The sequence below is a fragment of the Anopheles coustani genome, chromosome 2 (assembly GCF_943734705.1).
Source record: "Anopheles coustani chromosome 2, idAnoCousDA_361_x.2, whole genome shotgun sequence".
Lineage (NCBI taxonomy): Eukaryota > Metazoa > Arthropoda > Insecta > Diptera > Culicidae > Anopheles > Anopheles coustani.
Genome location: NC_071289.1, coordinates 55,908,709 through 55,931,330, shown reverse-complemented (window position 1 = coordinate 55,931,330; position 22,622 = coordinate 55,908,709). Strand labels below are relative to the sequence as shown.

The 22,622-nt window shown below is 44.4% G+C and overlaps 4 protein-coding genes across 4 annotated transcripts; all 4 read right to left on the bottom strand.

Moving 5' to 3' along the window:
• Positions 1-4,145: 4,145 nt before the first annotated feature.
• LOC131263485 (brachyurin-like) lies at positions 4,146-5,066 on the bottom strand. Its single transcript, XM_058265689.1, has one exon. The coding sequence runs from the start codon at positions 5,049-5,051 to the stop codon at positions 4,146-4,148; it is 906 nt and encodes a 301-aa protein (XP_058121672.1). The 5' UTR covers positions 5,052-5,066.
• Positions 5,067-7,140: 2,074 nt separating this feature from the next.
• Positions 7,141-8,058, bottom strand: LOC131263202 (brachyurin-like). The gene has a single exon (XM_058265369.1). The coding sequence runs from the start codon at positions 8,044-8,046 to the stop codon at positions 7,141-7,143; it is 906 nt and encodes a 301-aa protein (XP_058121352.1). The 5' UTR covers positions 8,047-8,058.
• Positions 8,059-13,168: 5,110 nt separating this feature from the next.
• Positions 13,169-14,089, bottom strand: LOC131263492 (brachyurin-like). Its single transcript, XM_058265698.1, has one exon. The coding sequence runs from the start codon at positions 14,072-14,074 to the stop codon at positions 13,169-13,171; it is 906 nt and encodes a 301-aa protein (XP_058121681.1). The 5' UTR covers positions 14,075-14,089.
• Positions 14,090-17,090: 3,001 nt separating this feature from the next.
• On the bottom strand, positions 17,091-22,454 carry LOC131262928 (brachyurin-like). Its single transcript, XM_058265029.1, has 2 exons — positions 22,282-22,454; positions 17,091-17,835 (listed from the first exon to the last, which is right to left on the bottom strand). Exons 1-2 carry the CDS (start codon positions 22,440-22,442, stop codon positions 17,091-17,093), a joined length of 906 nt encoding a protein of 301 aa, XP_058121012.1. The 5' UTR covers positions 22,443-22,454.
• Between the last annotated feature and the right edge of the window lie 168 nt (positions 22,455-22,622).

The window sequence follows — 22,622 nt, the reverse complement described above, 5'->3', positions numbered from 1 at the left end:
GTCTTTCAAGGTCGGCATACCGGACGAACGATTTATCGTCATCTATCGAACAAATCCTACACGTCATAAAACCCAGCGATCACCTGATTCTTCTTGGCGATTTTAACCAGCGGCACACGGATTGGACTAATGACGTTCCTGATCAGCCAGCAGCCCTCTCTGGTTCGTTATTCGATATTATCAACCTTTTCATGCTGGCGCATAAAAAAGAACCACTAACTACTCAGGTAGATGTCTCGATCTGGTGTTTGCCACCGAACATTCTAGTTCTTCCGTAAACGTCACTGCAGCGAGGGCTGATGAATTTCTGGTTCACCCCGATCCGCATCATCCACCGCTGTTAGTGACTTTTAAACACCTGAGAAATGAACCCTCGTCGACTGAGATCCAGCCAACTACTGCCTCTACGACTATTCGAAAAAAAGCTAACTACGCTAGGATCAACGACACGATTCGTCACACAAACTGGGACTTCCTTTTATCGGACGATGTCACGGTCGATGAAGTTGTAGAGCACTTCAACCGGCAAATTCTACGGATTATCGATAGCGAAGTACCATTTTGCAGACATCGCTTCAAGCAGCCCTGGCACAACAAAGCCCTCTGTAGGCTGAACTCGCAGAGGAAAAACGCAAGTAACCGGTACAAACTGCGTGGGAACTCACCACATCTTCTAATTAGCGTTCACACTACCGCCCGTCGTTACCGTAACTACAACCGGACTCTATACCGCCAATACATCTCTCGAACGCAGCACAACCTCCGTCGTAATCCGAGATCATTTTGGTCTTTCGTAAATAACCGTCGAAAAAGCAACTCGAAACCCAGCTCCATCTCATACAAGGGTACGACGCACTCTGCCACCGACATTTTTAATACGTTCGCATCACGCTTTAGTGACATCTTCTGCCCGAGAATCAGTGATGAAGTCGTGGTAGGGGAGGCCACCGCCTTGACTCCTCTGAATGTTATGTCTCTGGAACGCTTTCTCATCGACGCGGACACTATCACTAAAGCCATAGGGAAATTGAAGACAAGTTTCTCTCCTGGCCCGGATGGCATACCATCATGCCTGATAAAAGGATGCATTGATTCTGGTACCGCTGCTTCATCGGATTTTCAATCTTTCCATAGGGCAGTGCACCTTCCCTACTTGCTGGAAAATCTCGTGGATGATAGCACACTACAAGAAAGGCGACAAAATGCAGGCTACTAGCTATAGAGGAATTACTTTCCTGTGTGCAGGTGCCAAAGTTTTCGAGCTGACGATCCAGAACCAGCTATTAAGGGCCTCATCCAGCTACATCAACGTGGAGCAGCATGGTTTCGTGCCTCGCCGGTCAACCTCCACAAATTTGGTAGAATTTGTTTCGGAGTCTATGGACTGCATGGACAAATGGATTGCGTATACACAGATATGAAGGCCGCTTTCGATAGTGTATCTCACGATATCCTACTAGCAAAGCTCGGCAAACTAGGTATACATCGTGATATCGTTGAATGGTTTCATTCGTACCTGATAGGCCGGGAATACCAAATAAAGTTTGGAAACGCCTTGTCAAATCCGTTCATGTACACGTCAGGCGTTCCACAAGGTAGTAACCTGGGCCCGTTACTATTCCTTCTCTTTGTTAACGATGTGGCCTATGCCCTACCGAAGGGTCGTTTCCTGATGTTTGCGGATGATATAAAAATGTTTTCGCCGGTTCGCGACTATGACGAGTGTTCAGCCCTGCAATCAGCTCTTATTTCCTTCTCAAAATGGTGTCACCTTAACGCGCTAGTCATATGCGCCGAAAAATGCTGTGTTATTTCTTTCACTAGATGCCATTATCCGATCATAACAGACTACACTATAAATGGGACGCTAATTAATAGGGTCGTCGAGGTTCGCGACTTAGGTGTATTATTAGATCGTCTTAATTTTAACTCCCACTACGAGGATATTATCAAACACGCCAATAGAACTTTAGGGCTAGTATTTAAAATCACCAAAGAGTTTGACGAACCTATGTATCTGAAAGCAATCTTCTGTTCCCTAGTCAGGTCCATCCAGGGGCGGATCAAGCGGTACGCAAAGTAAGCGGCCGCGGGGGGCCTCGAGCTGATAGGGGGCCTCGAAGCAGTGATTGTGCCTAAAATTTTCAAGCTGCTCTCACAAACAAAACGTATCACATATTATGTAAGTAATCGTAAATTCACAAGAAGAAAACAATGTTACAATAACAAAAGCAAAATCATTAATATCGAAAATGGAAAAATATGAAACAGTCCTAATGACCATTCTCTGGAACAATATTTTGCAGCGATTCAATGATACTAGTAAATCGCTACAATCTGTAGAATGTGAATTATTTAAAGGTTCGATGTTCCTTAAATCATTAGATCAATTTTTACAGACATTTGTTGATGAAGACAAGAACTATCCACGCGTGCGCAAAGATACAAGGAAGCTTTAGAACCTTTCAGAATTTTTTTTGATCGTCACATTTCTTTGGAAGACAAGAGCAAGGCATTAGAATACTTTAAAAATATGTATAAAAATGATATTGATGGCCCTACATTAGAGGCAGAATTGAAACACTTTACTGAATTAATTCGAGAAGATAAGAGTAGAAGTAATTATAACAAAAATGTAAATATAATGGACATATAATAGTTAGGAATATGCCATGTACTGTTCCAAACGTAGGAATATTGATTAAGATATTTTTAACATTACCTTTGTCCAATGCATCAGGTGAACGTTCATTTTCAGTTTTGAAAAAAGTGAAAAATTATTTGCGAAGCACAATTGGAAAAGAAAAGCTTAACAATTTGGCCATTCTCTACATAGAGCAACTAATGGATTCTATTGATTTTTCAACTACTAGATGACTTGACAAGAAAAAAGAGAAAAACATATTTCACAAAGAAATTTAAAATATAAAGTTTATTATTAAATTTTCCTGTATCGCTTAGGATTATTTGTAATACTTAAATGTAACATTGTATGTGGTATAAATTTGCTTTGAGATGATGTGATAGTGAGAAATTACGAATATAGAATATGTGGTAGTAATAAAAAAAGCTCTTCGCGCTCCAAGTTTGATCCCAAATCCCAAAAAACACATACAATTTTTTTTATTTGGGGCCCTCAAAATTCCTACCGCTTAGGGCCTCCAGTATTCTTGATCCGCCACTGGGTCCATCCTAGAGTATAATAGCGTTGTGTGGTCTCCATTTGCCGAGACCTGGAAGACTCGGCTCGAAGCGATCGTAAATTTACCAGATTTGTGTTATGCTGGTTAAGGTGGACCAGTTCACCAGACTATCATACTCGTTGTTTGTTATTAAGATTAGAAACACTCGAGAAACGCCGCAATGATGCTCAGACTATGTTCATAACCGGTCTTTTCCATGGTAACATTTACGCTCCAAAAATTCTCGACCAATTATCGATTTATATTCCACGGCCTAGTCTAAGACAGCGCCCCTTTCTGCTGGTCGATAGTACAAACTCTGTATATGCCTACAACAGCCCAATTTTACGTATGATGAGTCAATTTAATACTGATTACAGTTTCATAGATTTCGACCTACCGCTGAGAAATATTAGAAATCAGATCAGGTACAGATTTGTTATGCGTTCGTCCTAAAACTGTTAAATGTGCACTAATGTATTATCTCACCCGGACATGTTAAGCCAACAAAGGCGGACATGTACTAACAAATAAATAAATAAATAAATAATGAATTTAAATATACGTGTTCATGATCATCTTAATCACTCTTGTTATGCAAGAACAAATATTGAAAGTGGTTCTACCTCAAACGTAAACTGCACCATGAAGTTCTTTAAGAGAATTTATTATTTAATTTATTTTATATAAGAGATACTCCTCCCAATCATACTGGAAGAACACGCCTGGAGATCGTCATGTTTTGCATGGTTCCATAGCAGTATCACTAAGTGGGGTAACTGTTAGACTAAAATCCAGCTAATTCTACAATAACACCATGGTCTGCGGGATAGCTCTAAAACCGGTTAAGTTAGCGGTTTAAGTAGTTCTTTATCAACTTATCAACAAAATAAAGACAACGTGAATTATTCTTAGCAAATAATATTGGTTTATTATAAAATCTGGACTTTTAGAAATTATGACTTATGCGCTAGCAACGAAGTCAGAGTTCGCCTCAATAAAATCGAGGAAGAAGGACACGCGAGCGTAGACCGAAGGCATACCGATCGAGCAGCCACCGGCCGATCCGAACGACACAACTCCGATCTGGAGGCTTCCACCATCCTGAACAGCCAGCGGGCCACCAGAGTCACCGTTGCAGGCCGAGCGACCACCCTCTCCGCTCAAGCACACGTTCTGGGGCTGAATGATCGCGGGAGAGTTCCACTGGGCAAGACAGTCAGCGTTGGTCAAGACCGGGTTCGTGGTGAACATCACGACATTGGATACATCCGGGCTGGCATCCGAGGTACGACCGAATCCGGAAACGGTTCCCAAGACTCCTCCGAACTGACGGGTGTCCGAACGGGCCGGAAGACGAGCTGGCTGGACGCGCTCGTTGAAGGTGATCGGCGAGTCAAGACGCACGACGGCGATGTCATTGCGGATGTTGCTTGGATCATACTGCGGGTGCGGAATCACTCCCGGACCAGAGAAGCGGATACGCTGCTGCGTGGGCTCAACGTTGATGCGGTTGTGAGCACCGATGATGGCGGTACCTCCGGTGGCCAGGATACCAGCCGTTCCAACAACGCAGTGAGCAGCGGTCAGGATGTAGTTGTTGGTCAAGACGGATGCTCCGCACAAACCGCTGGTAATTATGAACTCACTGATGAGCGCAATCTGGTACGGGAACTGTCCGGGAGTAGCCTCTTGACCGTTGGTGACGCGTGCCGATGGCCGCATGTGACGGTAGACCTGCAACTCAGCCGGCAGGCGAGCCCAGTAGTGATCGAACTCCTCGATCGGGCGCACATTGGACCAATCGATATCGATCGATTTGGCGCTGGCAACAGCGAGCAGACCAACGAGAAGTGCGAAGGCTTTCATCTTGACGATTTTGACTGCAGAGAATTGGAAGCTGACACCTTTTATATGAAAGCACAGCTACGATTACGAACGATTCCTTGTCTTATCGTAGCTTTATCAAAAAATTGACGAAAGGAAACCCCTCGCACAGCATTGGTAATGTTTTGGCTTAAATCATTGTATGACATCTCCTATCTTGGTGATGTGGAAAACCCAATCACGTAAATTATGAGCTTGCGATATCTGAAACCAAAACAATGAAACGTCAGATTTTCCAAAAATACACAGCGCTAAGCTGAGTCTCAAATATGTAGTGTTACGTCAGTCGGAAATAGGTTTTTTCGGTTGAAATAGATCGAAGAGGTTTCATCAGCTCTTGAAATGCGTAAGCTCTTGATAGGGATCGAAAAGGTCGAACAACAAGTGGGTAACAATCTTTAATGGTACCAGGTGTTTTCAACATGTTAACTTGCGGTGCCTACACCCCCGTACTTCAGAACATTACGTTTCTACCCAGCACTAGATTCCATTAGCCCTGGAGATACTCGAGGAAGAAGGTTTGTAAAACATTAATGTTGCTATTTTATTATTTGATGTAGTAGGCTACAAGACTTAACACGTCACTCAAAAGTGGGTGACAGCAGCAATTAGTTATAAAAAGTTTTTGATTCATAAATAAATGAAAATGCAACATAAAAACTACAGTAGTATTAAAAACAAGGTCTTTGGGATGCTAAGTCTTAGCTTGGCCATCGAATCTTCGCATCCTCGAGCCACATGGACATCTTGCGTCCAGCACAAACTTCTTTTCAGCTACACCTGGAGATCACCACAACAGACATATTCCCAAATAGACCACGTTCTAACAGTTCGAAGGCACTTCTCAGAGAACGTACAGGGGCACGAACGTCGATTCGGACCACTTCATGGTGATGGTGAAGCTACGACAGAAGTTTTACGCTGTCAAGATACTGAGTCAGCTACTTACTTACTTACGTGCCGCTACAACCGCTGCGCGGTTTTAGCCTGACGAAGCTCTATCCGAAACAGCTCACGGTTTGGTTTGGTCGCTGCCAAACTGGTCCAATTCCGTATCCCGGGTTTATTTGTGGCTTCGTCTACGTCATCCTTCAACCTCAATTTTGGCTTACCACGTCTCCTCTGTCCTTGGGGACAGTCTAAAACGACTTTACGGTCGTCCAGTGCCATCCGCATGACATGGCCAGCCCACCAGACCATGGCGAGTCTAATTCGCTGTACGACAGAGCGTCACCGGCTTACCTCACGGCTAAACGTGGATCGGCTGCGAACACCTACTGTTGCCGAGGACTACGCGTCAGAGCTTGGGGAAACGTTACCGGATAACAACGCGACCACCACAATGGCCCTCGATGGCCACTGGCATATGGTGGAGCCACAATGCTGCAGAGGGAAACCCGTCAGAACGTGGAACACTACAAACGACTGAGGACACAGCAAACCCTGCGCTTTGAGATCAAGAAGCGTCGCTTGGAAGAGATGATTGGATGAACAACAGATGAAATAGCTCAGTCCGGGCAAACTCGTTAGTTTTACACGATGTTGAAGAAAACACGAGGGCAACAGTCTCGCAGACGAGCGAGAGGTTATCGAAAGGTTGAAGTGCTACTTAAACGGGCAACGGGAGCGCAGCGAAATAAGGGGAGTCCAGAAGCGGCCCTCAAATCGAGCAGCACATCAACTAGGAGGTAGATGACGATGTGCTCCCACCATCCTTGAACGAAGTCAACTGTAAAATGTCTCAGTTAATGTTTAATTACTGTTGTAATGTTTTCTCGTATGCGCAGAAGACTAGAGGTAAGAGATAGCCGTTCGGATGCGTCAATTAGAATTCCCTTAGGCAGTATGTATTCGTATCCCAACCGACACCTTCTCTACTACGAGAAGGTTGATTACCCACATGCTGAAAAGGAAAGTTCTAGGGCAACCATGCCCAAACATGCGCAATGCTTGAGCAAAAGAACATAAGAGATACAGGATTATATAGTTATCCAGAAAACGAAGACAATGTTGATTATTTTTGCCCATCGCATTGGTTTATTCTCATAACTGAACTTTACAAAAAAACTGTTTATGCGCTGGCCACGAAGTCGGAGTTCGCCTCAATGAAATCGAGGAAGAAGGACACGCGAGCGTAGACCGAAGGCATACCGATCGAGCAGCCACCAGCCGATCCGAAGGACACAACTCCGATCTGGAGGCTTCCACCATCCTGAACAGCCAGCGGGCCACCAGAGTCACCGTTGCAGGCCGAGCGACCACCCTCTCCGCTCATGCACACGTTCTGGGGCTGAATGATCGCGGGAGAGTTCCACTGGGCAAGACAGTCAGCGTTGGTCAAGACCGGGTTCGTGGTGAACATCACAACAGGAGAGGTGGCCTGTGTGGCATCCGAGGTACGACCGAATCCGGAAACGGTTCCCAAGACTCCTCCGAACTGACGGGTGTCCGAACGGGCCGGAAGACGAGCTGGCTGGACGCGCTCGTTGAAGGTGATCGGCGAGTCAAGACGGACAACGGCGATGTCGTTGCGGATGTTGCTCGAGTCGTACTGCGGGTGCGCGATTATTCCACTAGTCGAGAAACGGATACGCTGCTGCGTCGGCTCAACTTCGTTACGATTGTGAGCACCGATGATTGCGGTACCTCCGGTGGCCAGGGTCGTAGCACCAGTCACAACGCAGTGAGCAGCGGTCAGGATGTAGTTGTTGGTCAAGACGGATCCTCCGCACAGACCGGTTCCGCCACCGAACTCACTGAGAAGCGCAATCTGGTACGGGAACTGTCCGGGAGTAGCCTCGTTGCCGTTAACGATGCGAGCCGATGGCCGCATGTGACGGTAGACCTGCAACTCAGCCGGCAGACGAGCCCAGTAGTGATCGAACTCCTCGATCGGGCGCACCTTGGACCAATCGATATCGATCGATTTGGCACTGGCAACAGCGAGCAGACCAACGAGAAGTGCGAAGGCTTTCATCTTGACGACTATGACTGAATTAGTCCTCTACCAAAACGGCTTTATATACAAACTTAAAAACAATACTTCCGTACGGGTTTAAAGTGACGTCTTTAAGATAAGTCAAAACGATATGCGGATCATAATCTGTATCTGGGTTTCCGGTAGGTATTTCCAGCGATCACGAACAAGGAAACTGGTCACTTTCTGTATCTTCTACAGTTTCAATTTTTTCAATGAAAAGACCCACTATCTATAATTCAGCAGCGAAATGGGTTTCAGCCAAATCTAAAAATAGAGTTATCATCTCTTATCGTTTGTTCATTTTTGAAACATCATGGTATGTTGCTTAGATTATCTTTTGTATATACAATAAGTATACAAGGCCATTTTGGTAGAGGACCAGTTCAGTCACAGTCGTCAAGATGAAAGCTTTCGCACTTCCCGTTGGTCTGCTCGCAGTACCAAATCAATCGATATCGATTGGTCCAATGTGCGTCCGATCAAGGAGTTCGATCACTACTGGGTCCGTCTGTCGGTTGAGTTACAAGTCCTGCCACCGGAGGTACCGCCATCATCGGTGCTCACAACCGCATCGATATTGCGCCGACGCAGCAGCGTTTCCGTTTCTCGACTAGTGGAATAATTTCGCACCCCCAGTACGACTCAAGCAACATCCGCAACGACGCAACGACTCGTCGATCACCTTCAACGACCGCATCCAGCCAGCTCGTCTTCTGGTCCATTCGGACACCCGTCAGTTCGGAGTCTTGGGAAAACGTACAATGTTTTTGTTTGAAGAACCCACCGCTGAGAATTCAGGTGAGATGAATGTGCATAACTAACGTTTGCTCAGTGTCTGTTATGTCTTGAGTAGATATTATAAGCGCAAGAAACATGCAAATTTTACATAAACTGTTGAGCGCTAACCTCGGTTTGACCTGTACCGGACAAATTTAAAAGGAGGAGATGTTATATGCCATCAAGAAGCAGCGTGAACCCGGGCTCTCTGTAGATGAGTTCCATCTTCGTGTGATGCCACGATCAGATTCATAAATTTATGAATCCGGATTACCGTCCGGGCCGAAGCGTTAGCCTCGTTCTCTTCCTACCTGACTTCCGGGGAGTTCGGACGTGTGCAGCGTTAACGGGTCCTGTTTTAATATGTTTACTAGCTCGAAGCCCCGGCGAAGCTCGGGGAGGAAAAATGTGACTAAAGTTTTTATTCTTGGTTCATTTTCTATGCTATATTTAGTTTGCTTACATACATATTAGTAGCAGTGATATCACGCGAAAATTTTCTTTCATCAATAGTCTAGGGGGCTAAGTGCATGGGTGTTGTTCCGGAGGATCGGAGTTCGAATCTAGGCTGAGAAAAACTTTTTTGTTGACGGTTGTGAAATATTTTTTCATGAATTTTTTAGATATTTAATGTAATTTTTCAAATCGGATAATAGTGCATGGGTGTTTTTCCGGAGGATCGGAGTTCAAATCTAGGCTAGGAAAAACTTTTTTGTTGACGGTTGTAAAATTTTTTTTTTAGGATTGTTTTTAGATATTTAATGTACTTTTTCAAATCCGATCATATTTTGATACATATTTTTCAAATTATCATAACCATTATTAAAATAAAAGTTTGGTGGTTCAATTTATTCACATATCCATATATACCTGTATTTTCGCTATGCTGACCATTCGTACAACTGGTGTACTGGTAGTGGTGCTCGAGACTTGTATCAGAAGTTTGGTGTTCGAATCCCGAGTGGGAAATCTTTTATAGTACGAAATAAAATTTTTCTTCAAAATCTACGTTTGCCATTCAAGTAGCAATATTTCCTCGCTATTTCTAACTTGTGCTATGGTTCCTCGGCAAGACTACGGCTTCGCTCTTGGTAAACCCGTGTTCGAGTCCCGTTTCCACTTAGAGTCAGATTGTAAAAAGCATGCTTCCGTGCACTGTAAAAATGTAGGGTTTATTGCCACATCTCATCACGGGACTTTGAAACTGAGATTTATAAAAATAAAGATTGTCTAAGCGTCTAGTTCAGAGGTCGGCAAAGTCCGGTCCGATGGCCAAGTCCGGCACGCCAGCAGATTTTATCCGGCCCGTAATAAAACGTTGTTGCTTCCTACAAAAACTTGAATGCAATTTTTATAAGATTGGTCGACGAGGTCAAGTTTGATTTTTTTCAAAAATGAAGATTAAAATTGTTTAACGAGGTGTTCCTGTTAAAGAAATAAAATTCAAAGAAAATAAGAATGAAATTGTTTAAAAAATGTTAATGATAAAATTTCAAATATGTTATCTTACCACTTTTCATGAAACTTTACTATTTAGAAAGATGATACACCATTCAAAAGGGCACTACTTTGAAAACATTAAGTCATTGTTTAAGGTATCCGGCCCGTGGTTTCGGTTCCCTTTTGATCATCTGGCCCTTTTTGGGAATTGTATGCCGACCCTTGTTCTAGTTAGTAATAAAAAATTTTACATACCAAAAGTTCCCATGATTTTTGTTTTGAACTTGTAGAGCTTGAACATGATTGAAAATTTCAGCAGCGGGCCGGACTTTTAAAACTTCCTGGTAGAATATGAAGATATGATAACTATGGGAATGGGTCCGCGACAACCGAGACAGGACCCTCCCCACTAGTCAATTTAGCCGTTACCATACAAGTTTTCCCACCCCCGACCTCTCTTGGCCCATACTTTGGTCTTTGCACACAAGTTGTCGAGTATGCCATCTCTTTTTAGCGTGTAGCTCGTCATCGTCTGTCACGCTCATCTGTATAAATCAACGTTCTGTCGGATCCAACCCCGGTGGTGTAAACGTAACTTCCCGTGTCTGGACACAGCAATTCAAAAATTTGTCTGTGGTAGTGGAATCTTGCGAGGAAGTTCAGTGAAAAAATGACAAGTTCAAGAAGCCGGATCAGCATCACAACAAGCAGTGAGTTGAACACACGCGAAAGCAAAGCTAATCGTGGTAATTGTTTTAGTTTCTGCGGATCTGTAATTTCTTTTATAGTTATTCGTATCCAGAACATTGTTATCTACGGCTCGATGGATGGACACTCAACAGAAAAAGTAAGGAAAAACACAGCATCTCAGGAAGCCAACAAGCGACCGGGGAAACTACATCCGAAGCAGCAAAGTCGGAGTCGGAAGATCCGACGCAATCGGTGTCGCCAATCCTGGCCTTGTTAAAAAGGGTAAGCAAAAGCATGCCGATATTCATTTCGTACCAGTTGCAGCGTAATGAAATCTCACTCCAGTTTTAGACAACTACAACCAAATCGACCTGCCGGATAGACGAGTGCTTGTTTGCGATAGCTTATTGTGTCCGGAAGTTTCATACACCCGAAACGATAAGCAGTTCCCGTGAATTCTCTTACTTCCTACAGTATTATACGTGAGTATTTGTAAAAAGTGTTTAAAACATTTTTCGAGCGTTAAATAAATATTTCATAATTTTTCCAATTTGAGCCTGACATTTTTATTTTGCGAAATCAAGCGAAAGAAACCATTTATCACTACTACATACATACATTCCATGGTTCGCACCAACACATGCATAGATCTGAGCTGTACGTTCTCACTCACACACGCTTATAAGCCCGTGACTCGAACTCCTCAAAACTCCTCATAACTCCTCAATTTTGTATGGGCAAAATCGAGGTGACACAAAATTAGGAGTTAGCATGCAAGTTTTTGCCTAGTGGGTCTCCTGTACGAGACGACAGACTATCCACGTACACAAGGGAAACAGTTTTGTAAGCCCGTAACGGGCAGGCGTGACCAAAATGGATGTGACGCCAAGAAGAATAAGAAGATAAGCATATAGCAAGATGTTTCTACATTTACTGAACGTTACCATATCAATATGCATCAGAGGTTAACTTGCCAAGGTGCAAACATTCACGATATTAGGAATCAATGTTGTTTGTGTTTGCGTATCTACTACATATTTTAGCTTTTTTTATGTATGGAGTTCTGTGTACACTAAAAACTAGACCAATACTGAACCATCGCTTCTGAAACTTTTCACACATTAAGTTTAAGTACTGCAGATGTTGTTGAAGGTTTGTTTGATCACTATTTTTTGAGAAAATTATCTAAATTTTACAGTTTAAACTCAGTTTTACTAACACAAACAAAACAAGCATGTAAACAAATGTCAAGGTGTATCCAACATAGTTACCCTAAGGTTTATACATCACGGGAAAACTCATGAAATTTCATAAATTTAAATATGCCGTTATGGTAACTGTTAGAAAGTGTTCTAACATGTGCAAAAGGACGGAAAAAATAAGAAATTTAATCGGAATCGCAGTGGACCGGAAACCAAAAAATTAGTCTTTATTGGTAACTGTTCCTATTTGCACAATCGTTCAGTTGCGCCCAAACACGCCCTATTTATCCTTTCTAGCGCCGATGGCCGACGCCAAGGGTCATCGATTCTCCCGACAGCCGACCCGTCAGCTGATCGACGAAGTTCCCTTTCTTATCTTGATGCTATCGGGGTGTCTGTTCTTAGCCGAATTGGCAGCTGGCGTTAGAATCAAAAGTGTTTCTAACAGTAACTAATAAATTAATTCGAACTTTCAAGTATAGAGTAAAACCATAACTCTTTTCTCAACCTTTTCTTCACCAAGCAACGCTGGGGCGCCAAGCTAGTAACAAATATTTTTATAAAACAAATATAAATTTTTTGGTAGTATAATTGAATATCGAATTTAAATATAAATCTTCATGATCATCTTAACTACTCTTGTTACGCAAGAACAAATATTGAAAGTGGTTCTAGCTCAATCGTGAACTGCACCATGAAGTTCTCTAAGAGAATTTATTATTTAATTTTTTTTATATAAGAGATACTCCTCCCAATCATACTGGAAGAACACGCTGGAGATCGTCATGTTTTGCATGGTTCCATAGCAGTATCACTAAGTGGGGTAACTGTTAGACTAAAATCCAGCTAATTCTACAATAACACCATGGTCTGCGGGATAGCTCTAAAACCGGTTAAGTTTGCGGTTTAAGTAGTTCTTTATCAACTTATCAACAAAATAAAGACAACGTGAATTATCTTAGCAAATAGTATTGGTTTATTATAAAATCTGGACTTTTAGAAATTATGACTTATGCGCTAGCAACGAAGTCAGAGTTCGCCTCAATAAAATCGAGGAAGAAGGACACGCGAGCGTAGACCGAAGGCATACCGATCGAGCAGCCACCGGCCGATCCGAACGACACAACTCCGATCTGGAGGCTTCCACCATCCTGAACAGCCAGCGGGCCACCAGAGTCACCGTTGCAGGCCGAGCGACCACCCTCTCCGCTCAAGCACACGTTCTGGGGCTGAATGATCGCGGGAGAGTTCCACTGGGCAAGACAGTCAGCGTTGGTCAAGACCGGGTTCGTGGTGAACATCACGACATTGGATACATCCGGGCTGGCATCCGAGGTACGACCGAATCCGGAAACGGTTCCCAAGACTCCTCCGAACTGACGGGTGTCCGAACGGGCTGGAAGACGAGCTGGCTGGACGCGCTCGTTGAAGGTGATCGGCGAGTCAAGACGCACGACGGCGATATCGTTGCGGATGTTGCTTGGATCATACTGCGGGTGTGGAATCACTCCCGGACCAGAGAAGCGGATACGCTGCTGCGTGGGCTCAACGTTGATGCGGTTGTGAGCACCGATGATGGCGGTACCTCCGGTGGCCAGGATACCAGCCGTTCCAACAACGCAGTGAGCAGCGGTCAGGATGTAGTTGTTGGTCAAGACGGATGCTCCGCACAAACCGCTGGTAATTATGAACTCACTGATGAGCGCAATCTGGTACGGGAACTGTCCGGGAGTAGCCTCTTGACCGTTGGTGACGCGTGCCGATGGCCGCATGTGACGGTAGACCTGCAACTCAGCCGGCAGACGAGCCCAGTAGTGATCGAACTCGTCGATCGGGCGCACATTGGACCAATCGATATCGATCGATTTGGCGCTGGCAACAGCGAGCAGACTAACGAGAAGTGCGAAGGCTTTCATCTTGACGATTTTGACTGCAGAGAATTGGAAGCTGACACCTTTTATATGAAAGCACAGCTACGATTACGAACGATTCCTTGTCTTATCGTAGCTTTATCAAAAATTTGACGAAAGGAAACCCCTCGCACAGCATTGGTAATGTTTTGGCTTAAATCATTGTTAGACATCTCCTATCTTGGTGATGTGGAAAACCCAATCACGTAAATTATGAGCTTGCTATATCTGAAACCAAAACAATGAAACGTCAGATTTTCCAAAAATACACAGCGCTAAGCTGAGTCTCAAATATGTAGTGTTACGTCAGTCGGAAATAGGTTTTTTCGGTTGAAATAGATCGAAGAGGTTTCATCAGCTCTTGAAATGCGTCAGCTCTTGATAGGGATCGAAAAGGTCGAACAACAAGTGGGTAACAATCTGTAATGGTACCAGGTGTTTTCAACATGTTAACTTGCGGTGCCTACACCCCCGTACTTCAGAACATTACGTATCTACCCAGCACTAGATTCCATTAGCCCTGGAGATACTCGAGGAAGAAGGTTTGTAAAACATTAATGTTGCTATTTTATTATTTGATGTAGTAGGCTACAAGACTTAACACGTCACTCAAAAGTGGGTGACAGCAGCAATTAGTTATAAAAAGTTTTTGATTCATAAATAAATGAAAATGCAACATAAAAACTACAGTAGTATTAAAAACAAGGTCTTTGGGAAGCTAAGTCTTAGCTTGGCCATCGAATCTTCGCATCCTCGAGCCACATGGACATCTTGCGTCCAGCACAAACTTCGTTTCAGCTACACCTGGAGATCACCACAACAGACATGTTCCCAAATAGACCACGTTCTAACAGTTCGAAGGCACTTCTCAGAGAACGTACAGGGGCACGAACGTCGATTCGGACCACTTCATGGTGATGGTGAAGCTACGACAGAAGTTTTACGCTGTCAAGATACTGCGTCAGCTACTTACTTACTTACGTGGCGCTACAACCGCTCCGCTGTTTTAGCCTGACGAAGCTCCATCCGAAACAGCTCACGGTTTGGTTTGGTCGCTGTGGTCCAATTCCGTATCCCGGGTTTATTTGTGGCTTCGTCTACGCCATCCTTCAACCTCAATTTTGGCCTACCACGCCTCCTCTGTCCTTGGGGACAGTCTAAAACGACTTTACGGTCGTCCAGTGCCATCCGCATGACATGGCCAGCCCACCAGACAATGGCGAGTCTAATTCGCTGTACGACAGAACGTCACCGGCCTACCTCACGGCTAAACGTGGATCAGCTGCGAACACCTACTGTTGCCGAGGACTACGCGTCAGAGCTTGGGGAAACGTTACCGGATAACAACGCGACCACCACAATGGCCCTCGATGGCCACTGGCATATGGTGGAGCCACAATGCTGCAGCGGGAAACCCGTCAGAACGTGGAACACTACAAACGACTGAGGACACAGCAAACCCTGCGCTTTGAGATCAAGAAGCGTCGCTTGGAAGAGATGATTGGATGAACAACAGATGAAATAGCTATCTCAGTCCGGGCAAACTCGTTAGTTTTACACGATGTTGAAGAAAACACGAGGGCAACAGTCTCACAGACGAGCGAGAGGTTATCGAAAGGTTGAAGTGCTACTTTAACGGGCAACGGGAGCGCAGCGAAATAAGAGGAGTCCTGAAGCGGCCCTCAAATCGAGCAGCACATCAACTAGGAGGTAGATGACGATGTGCTCCCACCATCCTTGAACGAAGTCATCTGTAAAATGTCTCAGTTGATGCTTAATTACTGTTGTAATGTTTTCTCGTATGCGCAGAAGACTGGAGGTAAGAGACAGGCGTTCGGATGCGTCAATTAGAATTCCCTTAGGCAGTATGTATTCGTATTCCAACCGACACCTCCTCTACTACGAGAAGGTTGATTACCCACATGCTGAAAAGGAAAGTTCTAGGGCAACCATGCCCAAACATGCGCAATGCTTGAGCAAAAGAACATACTACTGTGTCCAAAAAGTAAGGTGACTTTGGTACGCAAACTGTGCGCGTCCAAGGTATTGGCGGATTATTATTTTTTTATTGTTGAAATATGTGTTTTTGACTTCTTCAGCAAATTTCATGTAAAAATATTCATCAGGATAGGAGATATGATTTTTTTTGTGGCCTACTACACGTATGAACCTCGTTTATCGTCTCTGGCCACATTTGGGGAGCAAAGAATTTACTTAAAATTTTGTATGCGTAACTAATTTTTAGCTGCAGATTCATTGAAATAGCTTTTGGCGATGCAGTAATGTCGAAAAAAAAAGTTTGCTACGGGTTTAGTGAATTCCAAAATGGCCGCCAGGGCCACAATGGCCAAAAGGGCGTCATGCGACACATTATCCTCAACGATTCATCATTTGACGAAGCTCACGTTCAAAATATTAGGAAATCAATGTTAAATAATCGTCGATTGATGATTAGAGACTTCACCGATAATATTAAATTATCGAAAGTATCAGTAAATATCATTTTAGAGGAGGTTTTGGGCCTGGAATTCGACTGGTACCAAAATCGTTGAATTTTTTTGAAAAAAGGCGTTGCGTTGAAGTGGGTGAAACAGCGCTATCCGACTAAATTGACAAGACGAAGTGCATTATTACTGTAGACGAGACTTGGAACTATGCTTCAGACTGCAAAACAATCAATCAATCGAATAAATAGCGTGCCAGGAATAAGCCAGAACCAAAAAACTAGACAAACGAGGGTCATACGTGTAGTAGCGCACAAAATAAATCGTATCTCCTATCCGGATGAATATTTTTACATGAAACTTGCTGTAAAAATCAAAAACACATATAGCAACAATAAAAAAATAACAATCCACCAATACCTTTGACGCATCCAGTATGAGCACCAAAGTCACCTTACTTTTTGGACACAGTAGTAAGAGATACCTCCGTATAGTTATCCAGAAAACGAAGACAATGTTGATTATTTTTGCTCATCGCATTGGTTTATTCTCATAACTGAACTTTACAAAACAACTGTTTATGCGCTGGCCACGAAGTCGGAGTTCGCCTCAATGAAATCGAGGAAGAAGGACACGCGAGCGTAGACCGAAGGCATACCGATCGAGCAGCCACCAGCCGATCCGAAGGACACAACTCCGATCTGGAGGCTTCCACCATCCTGAACAGCCAGCGGGCCACCGGAGTCACCGTTGCAGGCTGAGCGACCACCCTCTCCGCTCATGCACACGTTCTGGGGCTGAATGATCGCGGGAGAGTTCCACTGGGCAAGACAGTCAGCGTTGGTCAAGACCGGGTTTGTGGTGAACATCACAACAGGAGAGGTAGCCTGTGTGGCATCCGAGGTACGACCGAATCCGGAAACGGTTCCCAAGACTCCTCCAAACTGACGGGTGTCTGAACGGGCCGGAAGACGAGCTGGCTGGACGCGCTCGTTGAAGGTGATCGGCGAGTCAAGACGGACAACGGCGATGTCGTTGCGGATGTTGCTCGAGTCGTACTGCGGGTGCGCGATTATTCCACTAGTCGAGAAGCGGATACGCTGCTGCGTGGGCTCAACTTCGTTACGATTGTGAGCACCGATGATTGCGGTACCTCCGGTGGCCAGGGTCGTAGCACCAGACACAACGCAGTGAGCAGCGGTCAGGATGTAGTTGTTGGTCAAGACGGATCCTCCGCACAGACCGGTTCCGCCACCGAACTCACTGAGCAGCGCAATCTGGTACGGGAACTGTCCGGGAGTAGCCTCATTGCCGTTAACGATTTACATTTATTTATTTATTTAGTTTAGTTTGTTCAATGGACAATTTAGTCTGTTTGAACTTACAGTTACTGTTACATTTGAGTTTACAATCTTCTATGAAAACAGAATCACAACATGAACATTTTTAGTTAGTGGTGGACGTCCATCTTAATAGTATGTTGGTTTTAAAACTAGTCGTGCTAACATTGAAATTGTGGTGGGCACTGAATATGTTGAACATTTTGGACATAGCGATGATCGGGGCGTTGCTGGCATATGTCGTAGTTGTGTGTGAGATTCTGATGGCGTCTCTGGGTCTCAGAGCCCTTTCCGGCGCAGAAATATTTATTTTGTCTAGTAGCATTGGTGCGTCAATTTCATTGTTTAGTAGTTTAGCTATGAAGGTAGCTTGGGCTACATTTCGCCTGTGGGACAGGGGTTGCAATCCTAGTAGTGAGCAGCGGTCACGATAAGATATCGGGTTAGTAGGGTTGAGCCATGGTGTGTAATAGAGAGCTATTTTGGTGAACCTGCGCTGAATTGACTCTAGTCTATTTATCCAAACTGCGGAATATGGCGTCCAAGTGATAGAGTTAAATTCTAATGTTGAGCGAACTAGCGAGGTATATAAAGCTTTTAGGCACATAGGGTCCTTCAAGTCGTTAGCATTTCTCATAATGAAGCCGAGTGTACGATTTCCTTTGTCTATCACAGTTTTGTAGTGGTCATTAAATGTAAGTTTGTGGTCAAGAATGGTGCCAAGGTCTCGTATTACGCTTTTACGGGCCAGTTGATGATTATTCAGGGTATAGTTGTAGGTTATTGGATGCTTTTTCCGATAGAAGCTAATAATGTTGCACTTATTGACGCATAAGGTAAGAAGGTTGGACGCACACCAATTGGAAAACACATTTAACGAAGCTTGCATTCTTTGGCAGTCATTAACACTATTTATCGTACTGTATAGTTTGATGTCGTCTGCATACATCAATAGGGGTTGGTCCGGAATGGCTAAGTAGAGATCGTTTATGAAGAGAATAAATAGTAGTGGACCCAAGTTGCTGCCCTGTGGGACACCAGACTTACTACTAAACTCCTTTGAGACGGTGTTGTCAATTTTGACGCGGTATTTTCGTTGGCTTAGATATGAGGATAGCCAGATTACGACCTCCTGTGCTACCCCTAAGCGAGTAAGCTTAGCTAACAGCAAGTCATGATTAATTGTGTCAAAGGCTGCTTTGAAGTCTGTGTAGACTGCGTCTATCTGACCTCCTGATTCCATACATTCTATAGAGTTCGAAACAAATTGTACTAGGTTCGTGGACACTGACCGCTTTGGTACGAAGCCGTGTTGGTTAACAGATATGTAGTTTTTGCATGAGAATAATAGTGCGTCGTGGAGAATGATCTCAAATATTTTGGCACTCGAGCATAAAGATGTTATTCCTCTATAGTTATTTATGTCACTTTTTGAACCTTTTTTGTGTTTTGGCGTCATGTATGAGTATTTCCATGGGTCCGGGAATTTGCGCAAGCGTATTGAGGTTTGAAGCAAGTTACAGAGAGGAACACAAATGGCTTTTGCACACTTTATAAGTGCAGACGATGGGATTCCATCCGGTCCAGGGTTGTTAGAGGGCTTTAGTTTATTTATGGAAGCCAGCACTGATTCAGGTGTAACACTTACGTTCGCAAATGAGAAATCTAGGACATCTTGTGGCAATGGTGAGAGGCGTTCATCTATGTTTGTGCAAGCCACATAGCTAGCTAAGAACATATTTTCAAATTTCTGAGCAAAAAGTTGGCAGATGTCATTTGGCGAGGAGGCTTGGGTGTCATTAAAAGTCATTGTTGTCGGTATTGTAGGCTGTTTGCGTTTGTTGTTGACGTATTTCCAAAATGCTTTGGGGCTTGAGTAGAATTTTTTTTGCATTTTGTGCGTGTATCGCGTGTGAAGCACGTAATTGAGTCGCCGGTATCGATCAGTGGCACCGTGGAAGGTTATTCTGTCACGCTCGAGGCCCGATCTGTTGTATCGTTTGTAGGCTCTCATTTTTTCTGCTTTAAGAGCTTTTAGCTCGTGGTTCGACCAGGCTGGGTATGTTGTTCGTGTCTGGATCTTAGGGCAACATTCTGCAAAGGTGCTGTTTATCTTGGTGATAAAAAGTTCTGTAGCCAGGTCAATGTCTTGAGAAGATTCGCAAAAATTCCAATCCATGTTTTGTAGTAGTTCACTCATTTTCATATAGTTTGCCTTGGTGAAGTTATAGGTGTAGATTGGGACTGCCGAAGAGCTGGGGGTGTGGTCAGTGACTTTTGAGTTGAGTTCCACTATTATACAAGGGTGGTGAGTGTCAGGGACAGTAAGATGATCGACTGTTGGTTTCACTGAGTATACATTTTTCATCGCGAGATCGTTGGCAAAAACTAAGTCTAAAAATTTTTCGGCCGAGTTAGAAAATTTGTTGAGTTGCTTTAGTCCCATGAAATTGAATTCATCTAGCAACTTGGCACATGGTGATGAGATTTTTGAACGTGAATGGTCTAGCACACTGTATCCTGCTTCAGAAGGCACCCAACGTAGCAGTGGTTGATTGAAGTCTCCCAAGAGTAGTGTTGCAGATTTTGGAAAGTTATTGGCGATGATGCGTAGTGTAGAGCAAAATTCGTCGACTACATTAGCGTTATCACTCATGGTTGGCGGAAAGTAGACTGCGCCGATTATGAGGGATTCGTATCTGGAGCAAATCCGCACCCATAGTGTTTCAGTTCCCGAGTTTCTTACTTCTTCGCACTCCGACGAAGGGAATTTGTTTGATACCGCTATTAGTACACCTCCACCTCTCTTCTTTGAACTGTTCCTCGCATTTCGGTCCGTTCGATATACAGAGTATTGGTTATTGAAAAGCTGCGTCGAGAAGATGGATTCATCGAGCCAAGATTCCGTGATAACGATCACATCGTAGTCACAGGTTGATGTATTAGTGTAGAAATCTGATGTTTTCGTGCGTAGTCCCCGTACATTTTGGTAGTATATGGATAGTTGTCCGGTGGTTTGTTTACATTCTTTGGCGGGGAAAAAAGTGATCGATCTTCGGTTGTGGTGTGCGTGCTGGAGATGCAGTGAGGTCTACATGCGGAGGGTCGATAAGTGTTTTGTTGCCGTCGATGGTCGAGTTAAGTGTTGAGTTTAATGTGCGATCTCGTGATTGAACTTCCTTCGCCAGTACAGCATTTTGTCTAGGTTGAAAGTGTTTGTTATTGATGATTGTCTTGTTGTTATCGGCTGTTGATGTCGCGGTAGTGTATGATGTTTGGGGTGGTTGAGTGAGTGTGCGTGTCTCTGGCAGCATCAAGCCCGTTGATGGCTGGTGTCCTTGGGAGCGGTCACGGTGGATAAAGTCTCTGACGAGAAGGCCAGTTGGCCAAATTTCCGCGTTTAGTGCTTTATCGCGTAAGGCAGTCGGGATCCGTACCTTGTATGAGAGAAAGCGCATGGTTGTGATTAGCTGACCTGGTTTCAGTAACGGGAAGGCGATCACGTCGTCGGTGCCTAGTTTCTCAGTCACTGCACTAACAACATTGTCTGCGGTGACGTTGCGATCGAGTCCAGAAAGATGAATCCAAGTGCGGCTTGTTGTCTTTGCGACGAGCAGTGTCGATGATATAGAACTTGTGCCAACGATTGAGGTTGGGAGTGTTGTGATGGTTTTGTTTCTCGGTGGGATTGAGATGTTATCGTTGTTGGGAGCATTGAGTTTGCTTTCAAAGTTGGGCTTATTGGAGTCATTTGTTGTCGTCGGTGGACAGGCATTGTCAACAAAAACACGGCGTCGTTTGCCAGACGGAGTGAAGGAGTCGGTTGGGTGGTTGAAGAGGGGTTGCATAGTCGGGTTGTGTGTGGTGATGCCAGCGCGGAGGTCTTTTAGTAGCGGTTCGATGAGTGTAGATTTAATTGATTCAATCGCCGATGCAAGTCCGACATGGAAGCCTACTTGTAGGCCGGCTTCCTTTACTTTCTTGCACTGGGGAGTGTTTAGGGCTGCGGTGCATGTTGGGCAACTCCAATGCAAGTCGATGTGTTCCTTCACACCGAGTAGTAGCACGGGGGGTACCTTTGTGCAGCCAGTGTGGAAGGTTTGTTCACAGAAACAGCACTGGATAGTGGCGTCTTCAGCATCGAGAACGATCGAGCAAGACGAGCAGGGGGTCACCATTTTGTTTTACTGAACGGTGGCAGAACTGACGCGATGGGAATAGTCGATGTGTAGTATCGCGGATTTGCAGTAGAAAAATGTGATTTAAAACTTGTACTCCAGTGGGATGTAGTAGAACCGGGTCTTATTAATGGTTTTTTATATGTCCGGTGCGCGGCAAAAAGAAACTTGACGAGAAAAAACAGGTTTTAGCAAGGAGCTTATTTGGGCTTGCGAATCACTTGACAGCTGTCAGAATCGGTTGTCAGAATCGGGCCGATGGCCGCATGTGACGGTAGACCTGCAACTCAGCCGGCAGGCGAGCCCAGTAGTGATCGAACTCCTCGATTGGGCGCACATTGGACCAATCGATATCGATCGATTTGGCGCTGGCAACAGCGAGCAGACCAACGAGAAGTACGAAGGCTTTCATCTTGACGACTATGACTGAATTAGTCCTCTACCAAAACGGCTTTATATACAAACTTAAAAACAACACTTCCGTACGGGTTTAAAGTGACGTCTTTAAGATAAGTCAAAACGATATGCGGATCATAATCTGTATCTGGGTTTCCGGTAGGTATTTCCAGCGATCACGAACAAGAAAACTGGT